The sequence below is a fragment of the Euphorbia lathyris genome, chromosome 7 (genome assembly GCF_963576675.1).
Source record: "Euphorbia lathyris chromosome 7, ddEupLath1.1, whole genome shotgun sequence".
Classification (NCBI taxonomy): domain Eukaryota; kingdom Viridiplantae; phylum Streptophyta; class Magnoliopsida; order Malpighiales; family Euphorbiaceae; genus Euphorbia; species Euphorbia lathyris.
The window spans coordinates 5,205,832-5,223,116 of record NC_088916.1 but is presented as its reverse complement, the minus strand read 5'-3'; the positions used below and the strand labels follow the sequence as shown (position 1 = coordinate 5,223,116).

The following is a 17,285-nucleotide window of genomic DNA, read 5'->3' as shown; positions in this document are numbered from 1 at the left end:
GAATGAAAAATTAGAACTTAGAGCATCTCTAATGGAGGGTGCCCAAAAGAGTGTCAGCTGATGTGACATTTAATTTGGCAACTTTTAAAGGGTGCCTACTATTGGAGTGATGGTGGGTGCCAAAAAAATTACCAAAATGTTGCCAATTTTTAGCAATCTTGAAGCAAGGTTGCCAAACATTTTTTAATATAAAAAAAATTGATTTACTTGAATACTATTGGTTCACCTTTTTTATTACTTTCTCTCTCATTTCACTATCGGTTGACAATATTTATAATTAAATAAATTATATATTTAGTAATGATTTGTGGGGTCATTGTGACAACTTTTAAAGTTGCTTTACTATTGGAGCATTTTTAAATAAAGGTTGCTAAGAGTGATGTGGATTACTAAATTAATAAAATATTATATTTTAGTATGATGTGTTAATTTTTAGCACTTTTTGGAGCAACTTTTATTGGAGATGCTCTTAACGGAGTAATAGGAATGATGTGTCCAATCCGTTATCAATGTCTAAATTGGTACTTTTTTTAAACGTTAAGCCTATATTGGTGCTACTTTGTACGTGAAGTCTAAATTGATACTTCTCCAAAAATCATAGGTCTATTTGAGTATCTTATCCCTTTTTTATTATTATTTGGTCTAATATATCGTTTGCATCCTGAACTTGTCCAAAATGATTGATTGACCTCTGAACTTTCAAAGTGTCTCGATAGTCCCCTTAACTTGCATAAAATGTTCAGTTAGCCCCTTAAACTTGTGTAAAATGTAATCAATTGATCACTCGGTCGAAATAGTAAGTTAAATGCGGAAAATGTATTGCACGCGTCTTAGAATATTACATAATTCATATAACAGATTAAAAATGAAGTTCTTACTTGCTCAACTTTAAAACTTGTATTCTCTAATATTAGAACCGTATACACTGACTTTGGTCGTTTTACATTTTTTAAGATGCATGCAATATATCTTCCGTACTTAACTTACTTTTTTACAACTTGATGATTGATTACATTTTATGCAAATTCAGGAGGTTAACTAGATATTTTATGTAAGTTGAATGAGCTATTGGGACACTTTAAAAGTTTAGGATGCGAATCAACTTTTTTTGGACAAGTTTGGGGTAAATGATGTATTAAACCTTATTATTTTATTTTATGTTATATAATTCTAGGTAACTACTTCTAAAATTATAAATTCCTAAAACTTTCTCTTTCTATCAAGATGATGAAAAAAAATCTAGAAAAGTTCAAGGAAATTAATGTTACACCTAACATGACTACTAAAAAACAACCTTTACACCTAGTATAAACAAACCCAAATAAAACCTCCACACCAACACTAACTATTACAATAAAATACCAAAAATACCCTTGAAAAAACATGAAAACATGAGTCATTATCAAGTGCAATAATGTAACTTCATAAAATACCTTGCTTAATAAAAAAGAAATAAGATATAGAGAAGATCTAAAAATTACTGCTAATTTACTAAATCATCATTAATTTTTAATTAAACAAAAAAACACAAAAAATGCAAGAAGAAGAAGAAGAGAAAGAATCATTGATCTTGTACCTGAAAAAAGAACTTGAAGAAGCTCTTGAAAGAAATGATTTTCTTGAGAAAGAAAATAGAGATTTGAAACAAGAAATGATTCGTTTAAAAGCACAGATTGTTTCACTGAAATTACATGAAAGTGAGAGAAAATCTATGCTTTGGAAGAAGTTTCAGAGCTCCGGTGAAACGATTAAAAATGGCGAGTCTCGACAGAAAGTTGTCGTGCAAGAATTACAGGTAGATTTTACAATTTTTGATATGATAACATGATTTTTAGAGATAAGTTTTTTTATTTTTATTGCGTTTATATCATGCATATGGTGAGGGAGGAAGAAATCAATAAATAATAGTTACCGGTGGAATTGTTTGTCACTAAATTATAAAATTTCCGAAGGTAATTTCGGTCTATTTAGAATCTGTCTCGGATTTGACATCACTGGCTCAATCTGGTTCACGGCCTATAATACTTAGTTAAAATTTTATAATTTTTAATAAATTTTCCGGAATTCTAGTTTCGTTCTTCATATATAATCATAGGGTAAATTACACTCATGGCCACTGAACTTTACCCATTTTCACATTATGGTCACTGAACTTCATTTCTTCCCGGTATGACCATTGAACTTTACACTTTTTAACACCGGTGGTTTTGCTAGAATAGGCAATAATGAGATTACTGTTTTAGTAAATGATGCGGAGACCGGTGGCCACTCAATTTTAACTAACTTCTCAAAATGACCGTTAACGATCGTTAACGACCTCAAAATGAAAATATTCAAGAATTAAAGTTGTTCAGAACGACATTTACCATGAAACCACATTTTTTATTTTCGAAAATCACATTTTTTGGAGCTTTCTCTCTCTAAAAATTCAATCTCTCTCCTAACCAAACAACACCCAAATGACCTCAAAACGAAAAATTTCAAGAATTAAAGTTCCTTAGAATATCATTAACTCTTTGGATTTTTTATTTTTAACCGTCAACGGTCGTTTTGAGACGTTAAGTGGCCACCGGTGTTAAAAAGTGTAGTTCAGTGGCCATACCAGGAAGAAATGAAGTTCAGTGTCCATAATGTGAAAATGGGTAAAGTTCAGTGGCCATGGGTGTAATTTAACCTATAATCATATGAAACATATAAATGAAATAGTTGTTCAAAACCAAAATACTTAGCCGGTCAATGGATAAAAATTAAATAAGAATCACAATCTTTTTGGGTAACTTACACCCATGACCATTGAACTTTATCCATTTTAACATTGTGGCTATTGAACTTTAACTTTTAACGGTATGGCCACTGAACTTTACATTTTTTAACACCGGTGGCCACTCAAAGCCTCAAAATGACCGTTGACGGCCTCAAAATAAAAATTTCGAAGAGTTAATAATATTTTAAGGAACTTTAATTCTTAAAATTTTTCATTTTGAGGTCATTTAGGTGTTGTTTAGTTAGGAGAGACAAAACTCCAAAAAATATGATTTTGGAAAATAAAAAATGTGATTTCATGGGAAATTTTTGAATATTTTTATTTTGAGATCGTTAAAGGTTATTTTGAGGTGTTACTTAAAGTTGAGTGACCACCATTGTTAACAAGTGTAAAGTTCAGTGACTATATCGTTAAGAATTGAAGTTCAGTGGCCACAATATTAAAATGGATAAAGTTCAATGATCATGAATGTAATTTACCCCAATCTTTTTGGATGAACAGTTATAAAGTTTGTGTTATAATCTAATGGGTTCTTGTATTTTTTATAGAAATAATTTTGTTCCATAATATTTGTTTTTCTAGAGAATTTTTTTGTTGCATAATATTTTACGTTTTGAAATGGATAAAATTTAAATTGCCTTTTTATTTTAGAAATGGATAAAATTTAATTAATGGATGCAATTAATATAAGGGTAACAAAGATTTTTAGTTAACATTAATTATATTTCTTAATTCTTGTGTCTTAACTTTAAAAGGTAAATATTATGAAATAGATAAAGTAATTAATCAGTCTTTATGTGGTCAATTGTCAAATTTGACTAAATAAGATATAAAATACCAATATTACCATTTGCTCTCTATTTTAATAATAAAATATTTATTTACCAATATAATCATCATCTCTAAATAAATTTATTACTCATTCTGTTCCACAGTATATATCTTTTAAGATTGAGATACAAGAATTAAGAAATGTAATTAATTTTAATTAAAGACTTGTTACCCTTATATTAATTGTATCTAGTAATGAATTTTTATCTATTCCAAAATAAAAGGCAACTTAAATAAGTGTATATTTGGTAAAACAATTAATTTGAATGGATTGAATCAGAACGTTATATATTATGAAACAAAACTTTTCCTAGAAAGACATCTACTGTGAACTAATATTTGTATATAATGTTAACTCAATAGCGTTGAATTTAATTAAAAAATGAATGAAAAACATTTTAAAATTTATTAAAATAAGAATAAAATTGTAAAATCATTTTTCTTTTTAATTGTAGTAAATTTTATGGGTGAAACGAATAAAAAATATGGTCTTTTTATATCATAAAAATTCATAATAATATTTAATATTAGTTTAAAAATATATCGTATTAAAGAATAAAGAAAAAAAATAATAAAAAAAATTAAGAAAATAAACAATAGATTTTTATACTTAATATACACAATTTAGGAATTTCGTATATAGAAACTTTATTAAACCTATTTTGATTAAAATTGAAAATTAAATAATAAATTTCTTATTTATATACTTTCATATACAAAACAAATAAAAGGACTAAAGAATCGATTAAGATAAAAAAAAAACCTATAAACTATATATATAATAATATATATTTTTTTGTTACCAAAAAAATTAGATAAAAGATAAATCTGTCGTTTTCAAGGTCATACCACAGAACTCGACAATGATTTAAAGCGGAATCTACTAACTCGTCAAGTAAAAACACATTTATTTTATAATTTTAGCTTTTTTTTTATTAAGAATTGGTAACGTTAAAATCCTATGTAAATTCCATCACTGATATCAAAATTGCTCTAAATTCTTGAAATAACAAAATCACCCTGGAATGAGTATTTTAGCGATATAAATGTCGAAATATAAATGTAATTTTTTGTTATTTTTTCTCCGGAATGGACTATTTAGTCTATGATAACACGATTATGATAACTCGTTTTGACACTCTTATTTACAGGTAAGACAAGAAAAAATGCAAGTGCCAAATGCGCCACCGAAAGTATCACCTTCTGCAGTCATCACCAAACTGACATCATTGTCATCTGCACCGCCGCCACCACCTCTGCCGTCAAAAATGTTTGTCGGGTCAAAATCAGTACGGCGTGTACCGGAAGTTGTGGAATTGTACCGTTTGCTTTCCAGGAAAAATGCCAATATGGAAAAGAAAAGTAACTCTGGTGCTATTCTTGCAAATGCTTTTACATTGAATATGATTGGTGAAATTGAGAACCGGTCAACTCATCTTACAGCTGTAAGTATATTATCAATACAGTCCTCTTATTAACTTTGTTTTAGGATAAAGGCTCATTTGAATTCAAATTTAACTTATCCAGGCTCAATTGCACAAAATTGGATTTCAGTTTGCAATTTTATCAAATTAATTCAATTCCTGGTCATTTTACGCATGTTTGTGCGATTTTGAATTAATCTTAAAAAAAAACTTAATACATCATGAGCTCCGGACCTAGACGATTAATTTTTTGAACTCATAGAATGTTTCGTTATTTCCTTGAACTTATTTAAAGGGTTATTGATTAACCCAATACATACATATAGCAAAACAAGAGAAGTTATTGATAAATGAAAATATATATGGGGACTAATAAATCACTATAGCAAGTTTGACGAAATAGATCACTTTAAACAAATTGAAATGATTAATAAAGGGTGTTGTTATTCCTAGCCTCATTTTTACATACCTAGCCTAGAGAAATAAGGAAACTGTCCTTATTGTTTTAGTCTTTGCAAAAAGTTTTTTTTCTCTCTCTACGGAACGCGGGCGTGTGGCTATTATGCCTCACCACGTGGTGAGGCGTGATAGCCATATGCCTCAAATGACCAATAAAAACCTCAAAATAGAAAAGTTTAATTAAAGTTATGTACGAACACATTTTTTATGAAACTGTTGTTTTCGAATTCATAGATCACCAATTTTATAGTTTTCTCTCTTTAACGAACATTTTTTCTTTTCTAACTAAACAACTAAACTGAAGGTAATTTGAGGGATCACGAGTGTAATTTATCCTTTGAGAAAATAATAGGGAAAAGTAAAAAAAAAAATTGACTAATATTGTTAGTCTTTGTTTTGATAATTTGAGATAATGCCTTCGATGATGATATGATATATTGGCTTGTTAACTTTGTTTAAAATTTTGAATTTTGCTGATGCATATCGCTTTGACAATGTGTCAAATTAACTTGATGAGTTGATAACTGTGTTTGCTAATTTTGTAAAGCACATCTTCTTCTTTTTTAAGAAAAAATACTACCTGTCGATGAAACCACATTAATTCTCTTTATACTTTTTCCCAAAATAATATCATGTTAAGGATATTTAATTTAAATTTGGCAAAAAGCATCATTAAACCCCCTGATCTTTCATTTTTTGGTTCATCAAACCCTTGATCTTTTATTTGGATACATTAAACCTCAGATCATTTATTTTTTCAACTCATTAAGCCCTTGATGATCAAATTAGTAAGTTGTGAACATGTAATTCTGTTAAAAAGACATTATTAACTTCATCTATATTTGAAATTATTAAAAAAACATTTTTTACAGTTTGAATTAAGGTTTTTACAGTTTTCCTACAACCACATTACGCATCCAAAACTTCTTTCAAACTGTAAAAAAATAAAATTTCAAATGCATATGTAATGAGTAACAATCTCTTAATCGAATTACATAATCAGAACTTACTAATTTGGTCATCAAGGGCTTAATGAAACTAAAAATAAATGATCAGAGGCTTAATGTATGAAATTAAAATCATTATAAAGTTAAAATTCACACCTCCTAGATCTAATAGTGATCGATAAAATCAGTGACTAGGACCAGACCGAGATAAATGTTAACTAATTTTCGAAATAGCTATAAACATTCATAAATTTTTTTTTCTTGGCATACACTAATTAATTTGTAATGGACAGATAAAATCAGACGTGGAAAAGAGGAAGGAATTCATAAATGTACTAATAAAAGAGGTGGAATCTGCTGCATTTAAAAACATAAGTGACGTGGAGAATTTTGTAGAATGGCTAGATCAAGAGCTTTCTTCCTTAGTAGATGAAAGAGCAGTTTTGAAACATTTCTCAAAATGGCCCGAACACAAAGCAGATGCTTTAAGGGAAGCAGCTTTCAACTACAGAGATCTCAGAAATCTTGATTTACAAGTTTCCTCATTTCAGGTACACCCGTCAATTTCTAATATGACAATACGAATTATAGACAAAAATGAATAAAGACTTCATTTGCACCCTCAACACCCCTTTTTATAAATACTGAGGGGATGAACTATCTCCTCGGGCAGAGTCGGAGATAGAGGGGACTCGGAGGAGCCAGACCCCTGGCCGCCGGAACCAACTATAGATGGTTTCGGATTCGCGATCGTTAAAACCATCCCTGCTATTGATTTTAATCCTTATTTTCGACAATTTAAGGTTTGAAGTAGTTATTCAATTTGTATTTAACAATGTTATCAGGCTCGGACCGAACCAACCAGGACTGAACCGGGACCTGACGGTCCGGGTCTATAAAAAAAAAGCGGGCTGGAAAAATTTAAATTTTTTTATTTATGGGCGGTAAATAATAGCAAAAGTGGCCAAGTTAAGAGACCTTATTACGGTGCGGTATTGCATCGCTCACGTCGTGCGGGTGCGCTCCTAACCCGATAGTTAATCGATTGCACCTCTCCCTATGCGTGAGAGAGCCTTTTCCCTAGTAATTGGTTAAAGGCTTGTAAATACCATTTACTTATAAACTAGTTAAGTTTTCTCATTTCTTTCCTATGTGTGATGTGAATACTTAATTTCCTTTTATCTTCTTCCAAATCATTCAAGTCGTTCACTTTGAGCATCAATTTCTCATTCATCACTTGTCCGTTTTGAGTTTATAATATGTTTTTAAAAAGATCTCATGGCATAGAATACGTTGATATATTTCAATTTATTTTGAACTTAATTTATTCGTCGTATATTTAAGACTCAAAATTAACAAACAAATAACAAACCAAAAGTTGTTTATAATTTATTTTGGTTATATATAATACAACAACAACAACAACAACAAAGCCTTAGTCCCGAAATGATTCGGGGTCGGCTAACATGAACCATCATATAAAACCGTGAAAATCAAGTCGTGTCAGCGACACAGATTCGCTCCCTCCACTCCGTCCTATCCACTACCATATTTTCCTCAATTCTCAATAAACTCATATCACTCTCGATCACCCTCCTCCAAGTTTGCTTAGGTCTTCCCCTACCCCTCACCACTACATCCCTTTGCCACTCTTCGGTTCTCCTAACCGGCGCATCAAGCGCTCTACGTCTCACATGGCCAAACCACCTTAGTCGGTTTTCTCTCATTTTATTCTCAATAGATGTGACCCCTACTTTTGTCCTAATTATTTCATTACGCACCCGGTCCTTTCTCGTGTGACCACACATCCATCTCAACATACGCATCTCCGCCACCGACATCTTATGGATGTATAAAAATAATTTTAAATTAATTATATATATTTAATATATATATAAATAGTATTTATTTATTTATTACGTCATCCGGTTCGATCAATCTGAGTTATCCGATCCGACCAAGTGATCTGTGATCCAGTTATCAATCTGGTTTGATGTCCAGTCGGTTCTGATAACATTGGTATTTAATTACAAAATCCAACTTGTTTAATATACAATAGGCGATAAAAAAAATTTAAGCTTATTCAAAACGATTTAATCTTATTTTCATAGTCCAAATCTAGTTAAATTTTGAGAAGTTTTACACTGATAATATATATATATATACACACACAAAAATTCAACGAGTTCGATTTAACAAATTTTTTTTAACGTATGCACGTTAATTAGCCCCCTATCAGACCAATCCTACATTCATCACTAGGTGCCGGAACACTCTCAAGCGAACCCTATTTCTGCTCCTAAGATGCATGTGAAAATTCCTTCATATTCTATTAGTCACTTTTTTTTATTTTAAACACTATATTATAAAATTCATGAGTTTTTCAAAATCAACTACTTAGATCATTCATCTATTCGAATTTTGTTAGTTAAAAATTAAATTTTATACAAAATAATAAGTTTGTATAATATTATAAAATGTTAAAATAACTTCCGATAAATGAATAAGCTTGTCAGTTTGTATAGAATTTTATTTTGACTACAAAAATTTGGATGGAATAAATGATTAAGTAGTTTATTTTGAAAAAGTCAGGGATAGTAAAATGTATATTTTAAAATAAAAGGAGTGACTGGTTTATAATGCAGAAGTTCAAGGACTAACAAATTATTTCCTTTGTGTATATCATATATAATTACTCGGGATAGGGGGAATCCAGTATGGGGGCACTTGGTGCAGTTGCCCCCCCTGATATTTGTATTTTTTTTAAAACCCATGTATTAATTTTGAAGTTTTAGAGCTTTGCCCCCCTTCATCAATGGAGGTTTAGGGTTTACTGGTTCTATAATTAAGGATGAAGAATGGTTTTAAATTTAATATTTTCTTTTTATTTTTTTAATTCTGTTTTAAAGTAAAACGACGTCGTTTTATTTAATTAGAACTACGTCGTTTTGTTTACAACAAAAATAAAAAAGTAAAAAGTAAATATTTAAATGTAAAACTAAATAGGTCCTAAAACAAACCATCGATCCTTAATCTCTTTAGTTCTTCTTCCTCAATTCCTCTTTCTTCTTAAGCCTAAATTGAAATCCTTAATCCTAACTACGATTAAATCAAAATCGGCAACCAATCCCTCCGTAGTCGGATCGTTTATCGTTGGTCCGGCACTCCATCTCCGATCTTTGCCTTTCTGCTTTGGTATTTTGCTCCTACTTGAATTTTGACTTTATATTTCTGCTACTATTTTACTTGAACTTGAGCTTTGATCTCTGATTTTCTATAATTATTATTTTTTGGATAAAAATTATTTTAGTTGTATTATTTGTCCCAATGGGGGAGAAATCATGGATTCGCCCCTCGGAATAACCAAGGCATAAGCTTTAAATTTGCCATTTTTCCCCCCTAACATTTTTTTAGTAAGATTAGTTTATTTTTATCTAACAGAAAATTCGAACAAACTAGTTTAATTTTAAATAAATATAATATCAGACCTTTCGAACAAGTTTATTAATAAACTGGAGTAATTTTATGCATCTTGTAAGTTGTTTGTAACCCTGTAATAACATATAGTATATATTTTACACAGTTTTTTTGTGCTTAACTTATAGCAATAAACATTTTTTTTTTAAAAAACATATGTCGTATGTAGTAGACCTAGCAATGGGTTGGGGTCGGATCGAATGGACTTTTCTATAAAAGTACTCGGTCCAAACCTAGCCTAGCCCAGTCCAACCCATTATTAATTTAGGTGGGCTCGGATCGGGCTGGGCTCGAGCTTAAAATCAAACTCCAATCCAAGCTCATACAAATCCATTTTAAAAGATATATATAAAATTTTAATTATAAAAAATAAAATTTATACTTAAAAATATATATTTAATATATAAATCTATAAATTAATATTAATAGACGGGCTGGACTGGACCGGCCCGTGCTATTTTTATTAATCCCAATCCCGTCCAAAAAAAGCGAACTTTAGCGGGTCTGGGCCGGACAGACCTAATTAAGATCAATTTTTATTGTCCAAACCCAACCCAAGAAACACGGGCCTGGATGGATCGGGCGAGTACCAGACCCGTGAACAGGTCTAGTATGTAGTAAACTTAACTGTTGGTGTTTTGTCCTTTTTTTAATTATGTTAGTAAGAGAGTAAATATTTTAAATATAATTGATATTTAGATGGTGTGATATAATAGTTAAATAACGATAAATTAGTCTGTCAAATTTCCGTTAGATATAAGCAAAACTGATCTTACTTAAAAATATTAAAAAGTAAAATTTCACCATTTTATATTTTAGTGGTAAATCTGCATTTATCTAAAAATATTAGAGACAAAATTTAACGGTATCCTTATAATTAATCACGATTATGACATAATAATCCCTTTTGACGCCCGTAATTTCAGGACGACCCGAAAGAAAGTTTGTCTAAAGCTGTAGGAAAGATGCAAGCTTTGCAAGACAGGCGAGCATGTACAACACAACCTCCATCAATTTATACACTAGATTTATGTGTGTTTTGTTGTTGAAATTTGATCTAAAATTTACAGGTTGGAGACAAGTTTAAATGGGATGGAAAGAACAAGAGAGAGTATGATGAAGAAATACAAAGATTTCCAGATCCCTTGGGAATGGTTACTCGATTCCGGGTTGATCGGTCAGGTATGTTACGATAATTTTAAAATACTTTTGAAATATATAATATTGTTAGAACCGGTCAAATCGGATCTTAGGTTCAATCAAATGATTTGGATTGACCGGACTGAATAACGTAATAAAATAAAAATAAATAATATATATAATTAATTTAAAATTATAAACGAGAAATTAATTATTTTTTCAACTGTAACCTAATAAGTTATATGGCTTCATTATCACCATGTTTCGGTCTAATCGTAATAATTTTTGCATCAACCCATTAGTATTTCAAAGTTGAGTTTTTACTATATATGTAGAAAGAAAAAATATCAAATAAACTATGAAAGTAACGAGAATTAAGATTCAACGTTTTTCAAAAATAATGGATTTTTTTTTCTAATTTTTTTTGTAAAAAAATTAAAATCTGGGGTCAATGTTGGACCGCAAAATTCTAGGTTGACCTCGGTTCTTATTGAGTTGTTAAAAATTAACAAATCCAGCATGACCTAAATCGGAGATCTAGCTAATTTTTGGTCGGACCGGCCGGTCCGAATCTGATTACCTTGAAACTATATATTCACTTAGTTATAAAAAAGATATATTTTTTTATTATACTTTAAAGGGATAATTTCAAAAACAAACCATATGTTTTTGCTAATTTGTAAATGATTGTTTCTGGATTTTTTTGTTATAAAAAAAGGGATTGCGGTTCCGTCCATTTACAAAACTAATAACTTTTAGATTGATATTCGATTTAATTATTGATAACTTTAAAAAAACTAGGAATTAAATTTGTTTAATTCATATTTATTATAGAACCACATTTTATATTTTTTTTAAATCATCATATTTGTGTAGTTTTATAAAAAAAAAAACTACATCTTCGCAAAACTGCGTAAACATTCGGATTATTTTTAAAATTATCCCTACTTTAAATAACTCTAGTATCAATTCTTTTACGAGGTAAATTACATCTATGGCCACTTAACTTTATCCATTTTAAGATCATGGTATTCTTAACAGTATGACCACTGAACTTTACACTTTTTAATACCGGTAGCCACCCAACGCCTCAAAACGACCATTGACGGTTTCAAACTAAAAAATTCGAAAATTTAATGATATTCTAAAGAATTTTAATTCTTGAAAATTTTCGTTTTGAGATCATTTATGTGTTGTTTGGTTAGAAGAGAGAGAAAGCTCCCAAAAATGCAATTTTGGAAAATAAAAAATATCGTTTCATGGTAAATGTTGTTTTGAATAACTTTAATTCTTGAAGATTTTCATTTTGAGCTCGTAAACGGTCATTTTGAGGAGTTAGTTAAAATTAAGTAGCCATCAATGTTAAAAATTATAAAATTCTATGGCTATACCGCTAAGAATTGAAGTTCAGTGTTCACAATGTTAAAAATAGGTAAAATTCAGTGACCCTAAGTGTAATTTACCCATTCTTTTACTTTTTAAATTTTTTTTGGGTAGGTCACACATTAATTCATGGTTTGTTTCCAGACATGAAACCTCAACTTTTGACATTAACTTCTCAACTAAAAACAAATTTCAACCAGAGATTTGACAACTAAATTCTCCTTTTTTATTTTTCAAAAAAAAAAAAAAAGAAATCTCCTTTAATTGAGGTTTTCCATTTATTGGTATGTAGATCTGTCCACGGGTCCGGGTACCCGCCCGGTCCGCCCAGGCCCGTGTCTTTTGGGCCGGGCTTGGATAATGAAATTTACTCTTAGGCCCAGCCAGGTCCAAGCCCGCTAAAGCCCGCCTTATTAATATTAATTAAGAAATTTATATATTTATAGTTAAATATTTATTTTAAGTATAAGATGGATTTTTATAATTAAAAATTATGTATATTTTTTTAGGTGGACTTATATGGGTTGGGCTTGGGATTTTATTTTTAAGCCCGGCCCAAGCCTAGCCCGGCCCAAGCCCGCCTAAATTAATACTGGGCTGGGCTGGGCTTGGGACGAGCACTTTTACATAAAAGCCTGTCAGGCTCGGCCCGAACCCGGCCCAGCCCGACCCATGGACATGTCTGGTATGTAGAATATTTATGGGCTAAGCTGGACCGGGCTCGAATCAAATTTAATGGATTTATATCTTAAAATACCTAGCCCAAATTCAATCTAGTCTAGCAATATGGATCGGGCTAGGTCCGACCAGACCCAAACTTTTGCTGAAAAATGTTTTAACCGTAAAACCCAAGCCCAATCCAAATAAACCAATCTAAAATTAATTTTTTATATAAAAATAAATATTCAATATAGAAATACATAAATTTAATAATGGGTTAAGGTGCAAAAATATCCCTAACATTTTGGGTCAGGAGCAATTTTACTCCTAACGTCTAAAACGGTGCAATTTTACCCTTAATGTTTGTAGCCAAGAGCAATTTTAGCCCTAACGTTGATAAATTGGGTCAATTTCAGAAATAATTCACCAAACTGTCTTCTCGGTCATGAATCTTATCATCTACACTTCACATGTGCGTCATTTTATCAGTAACAAATCATAAACATATGTTGGGATGTGGAAAAAAATAATAAAAAAAATATTGTCTTTTGTACGAATTAGACAAAAAATTTACCGAATTTATAAATATTAATCTCTAATTCTATTATTAAATTACAAAAAACATGAAATCCTTTTTTTAGAATGAATTGATATGCAATTGGTGCAAAATAATGAATAAAAATATATGTGTTTTATAATAGTGTCTGAAATTGACTCATATTATCAACGTTGGGGGTAAAATTGCTCTTGGTTACAAACGTTAGGGGCAAAATTGCACCATTTTAGACGTTAGAGGTAAAATTGATCCTGACCCAAAACGTTAGGGGTATTTTTGCACATTCACCCTTTAATAATTGATATTAATAGAGCGGGCTGTGCTATTTTTATAAATTCAAGTTCACCTTAGATATAGATAAACTTTAACAGGTCTGGATCAAAATCGAACTGGACCTAAAGTAAGTCTGTCCATTAGATGCAGGTTTGGGCCAAATCGAGTTGAAACTTAAGTCATTTTTTCTTATTTAAGCCTGTCCCATTAGATGCAGATCTGAACGAATACCCAAACCCGTGAATGAGTTTAAATCCTTGTCTATTATTAATTTAGAGGACTTAGATTTAAAAAATTAAAGGATTATTAATTCATTTTGAATAGTTTAGAAACCAAATGTTATCAAATAACAGGTAAGAAGTCAAAAACCAATATTTTGGATAGATAGAGCCAAATAGTATTTTAAGCCAAAATTAAACCTTAAATCCAATCTGCAAAAATCTACCTTAAAAAATAAAACATTTTTTAATAATGAAAATTGAAATCTATACTTAAAAAGTACATCCAAATATTATATACTTTTCTTATTTATAAAATAATATATATTTTTTAAACATAAAAAGAAAATGCAAAATTGCACCATTTTTTTTACTTTTTCATTGTTAATATTTTCTCCAATCCAAACTCGGTCTATTAGATGTGAGTCTAAACAAATTGGATAAGTATCTAGACCCGTGAACAGATTTATTAGTTACACGTTAAACAAATCTATTAACATGTTTAACGTGTAGTTAATAGATCAAAACTAACCTTGATTTTGAGTGGATAATCTAATTTGAATTAGTTTAGTATTAATTAAGATTAGATTATCTAATAAAATTAGTTTACAGATGAAATTAAGTTCACTGAAACTGGGGAGAGAGTACATGAGAAGGATTGTTAAGGAAGTACAACAGAATGGCGAGGAGGATTATTTGCTTCAAGGAGCTAGATTTGCTCATCGGATACATCAGGTAATTTAATTTATTTACTTTTTACTAATTTAATTATCAGACCCGACCCGAATGATTAAATAAATTTGGTCTTTCATCGTTAGAACTATGCGTGTTAAATCTAAATCTCATTATGCTTTGAATATCCACTCTAGGATTCTAATAAGCATAAATATAACAGTGAATGACCAAATTCATTTAGTTATTCAGAGTCCAGTAAACATTACTTAAATAATTATATCATATTGTTTAAGGGTAAATACAGTTCTGACCCGTTGACTTTTTCTTTACTTTCATTATGGTACTTAAAAACTCGCGAGGAGACCTGATTATAGGTTCATGAACAAGCTCGTGAGCAAACTCGATTATAATGTTCATGAACCGTTCGTGAGAAAGCTTGGTTCGATTATTATGTTAATAATAATATTTATATAAAGAAAAAATGTAAAACAACGTAATTTTGTGTTAAAAAAAATTCAAATCAATATAATTAATGAGTTGTTCGAGAATGAAGTTCCTAAACTGAATAAATGAGTTGTTTGCAATCAAAACTCATTAACAAGTTCGCAAACAGCTCGTGAACAACTTATGAACAGAATGTTGAGTTCGGGCTCGAGCTCGTCAATTTTCTAATAAACGGAGTCTGAGTAGGTCAAAGCCCGGCTCGGTTCGGCTCGATTACAGCCCACCATATTTATCATTAATCAAGATGCTCACTTTAATAGCAAAGAATCTTCAATTATAGAGTTAAGGGAAATGATATTCTAAACAACTTTTATTTTTAAACTTTTTGATTTTGAGATCATCTAGGTGTTATTTGATTAGAAAAGGTAAAAGTATGAAAATTGTGATTTAGAAAATTGAAAACGGTTAAATGCGGTTCTAAACAAATTTAATGGAATGAGGACCAAATTTGACCAATTCATTTTCAGGATAGTACTGACAAACTTGTCTCGAATGTCTGATATGATAGTTAAATAATTATCAAACCAGTTCGTACAAACGTTATATTATATAGGGTAAATTGATCTTATTACTTGAAAATGTTGGGTAAATATATAACATTTCATACGTTAGAGTCAAATCTCTGCTTTCTAAAAAACGATAGGACTCAAATTTGGCTCTTATCTCCAAATTCAATTCGAAGATTTTTTCATTCTGAGCTCCTCGTCGGTTATTTTGAATTGGTCAACAGTAAAATGGACTATTATGTTTTGGGTTGTAAATGAGCTGAGCCGATCATGAGCGGCTCGGTGTTCGGCTCGATAAAAGCTCAGATCGACTCGGTTCGATTTATAAACGAGCCGTTCATGAGCATGAATTACTGGCTTGGTTCGTAAATGACCGAGCTTGAGCAGGCCAAAGCTCGGTTGAAAGCTCACGAGTAGGCTTGATTTAGAACATTTATGAACAAATTTTAGTTTTGTAGAAAACTGTATAGTTTTGTGTTAGTTCACGAATATCTAAACTTAAATATTATTTCATTTGCTATTAGATGAGTTCGTTTACAAACATAATAAATGAGTGATAGATGAACTATTTGTAAGCATTTTGTTTATTTATTCACGAACTTTACTTATGAGCTTGTTTATTTATACAATTAAAAAGCTATTTGCGAGCAAATTTCATAAATATAATTAATAATTTACTTTCAAACAATTCACGGTTAGATAATTTTCTTAATGAACCAAGTTCAAATAGGATTTTGGGCTCGAAACAAGCTCGAAACTCGGGCTCGAGCTCGTTTATTTTCTAATGAGCCGAGCTTGAGCAGGCCAAATCTCAACTCGGCTCGATTACACCCTAATTTATGTTAGTAAAGTGCAAAATTCATGGGTTATAATATCCAGTTTTAAGAGTTTAGGGGCCATAATAAAAGTAAAGCTAAAGTTTAAGGGTCACGAATGTAATTTACTCTATTGTTTAATTACAACTAATTTAATTAATTAAGATCTTAATTAATTAGAGTATTAATCAGTTTGCAGGAGGTTTTGACAATGAGACAATTGAGGCATTTCATGAAATGAAGAAGGTTGGCATGAGTATTAGTACCTAGTTACTCACAAAATTAAATATATTTTTACTTAATTAGTCAAAATAATAGAAGAATGAAAAATGTATTTATTAGACCATTTTAATTAATAGTAAAATATCACAAAGGGAAAAAAATATGTGGTTTAAGAAATGTAATATTTTTTTTTTTGGGGTCAAAAGAGATTACGTGATTTACACGTATTAGATTTTAGGATTTTGCTAATGTAACATGTTGATTTTACTAATATGATATTTTGATTGTTGAGTTTTGTTGATATAACGTATTAATATGATATTTTGATTGTTGAGTTTTGTTGATATAATATATTGATGTAATGATATATCAAACGATATTAGTCATTTTTTTTAATAACGCTATAAGTAGTTTAAATTTGTAACAAGAAA

The 17,285-nt window shown here is 30.2% G+C and overlaps 1 protein-coding gene across 1 annotated transcript; it reads left to right on the top strand.

Moving 5' to 3' along the window:
- The first annotated feature begins 1,525 nt into the window (after positions 1-1,525).
- Positions 1,526-17,076, top strand: LOC136201164 (INCREASED PETAL GROWTH ANISOTROPY 1-like protein 1). Its single transcript, XM_065991755.1, has 7 exons — positions 1,526-1,795; positions 4,747-5,040; positions 6,719-6,976; positions 10,829-10,887; positions 10,973-11,084; positions 14,745-14,867; positions 16,825-17,076. The coding sequence occupies exons 1-7, from the start codon at positions 1,535-1,537 to the stop codon at positions 16,900-16,902; spliced, it is 1,185 nt and encodes a 394-aa protein (XP_065847827.1). The 5' UTR covers positions 1,526-1,534; the 3' UTR covers positions 16,903-17,076.
- The last annotated feature ends 209 nt before the right edge of the window (positions 17,077-17,285 follow it).

Coding starts and splice junctions, on each gene's coding strand:
- LOC136201164 (XM_065991755.1), top strand. CDS start 1,535: ATGCAAGAAGAAGAAGAAGAGAAAGAATCATTGATCTTGTACCTGAAA. Junction 6,977..10,828: donor TACAAGTTTCCTCATTTCAG/GTACACCCGTCA, acceptor CCGTAATTTCAG/GACGACCCGAAAGAAAGTTT. Junction 14,868..16,824: donor TTGCTCATCGGATACATCAG/GTAATTTAATTT, acceptor AGTATTAATCAG/TTTGCAGGAGGTTTTGACAA.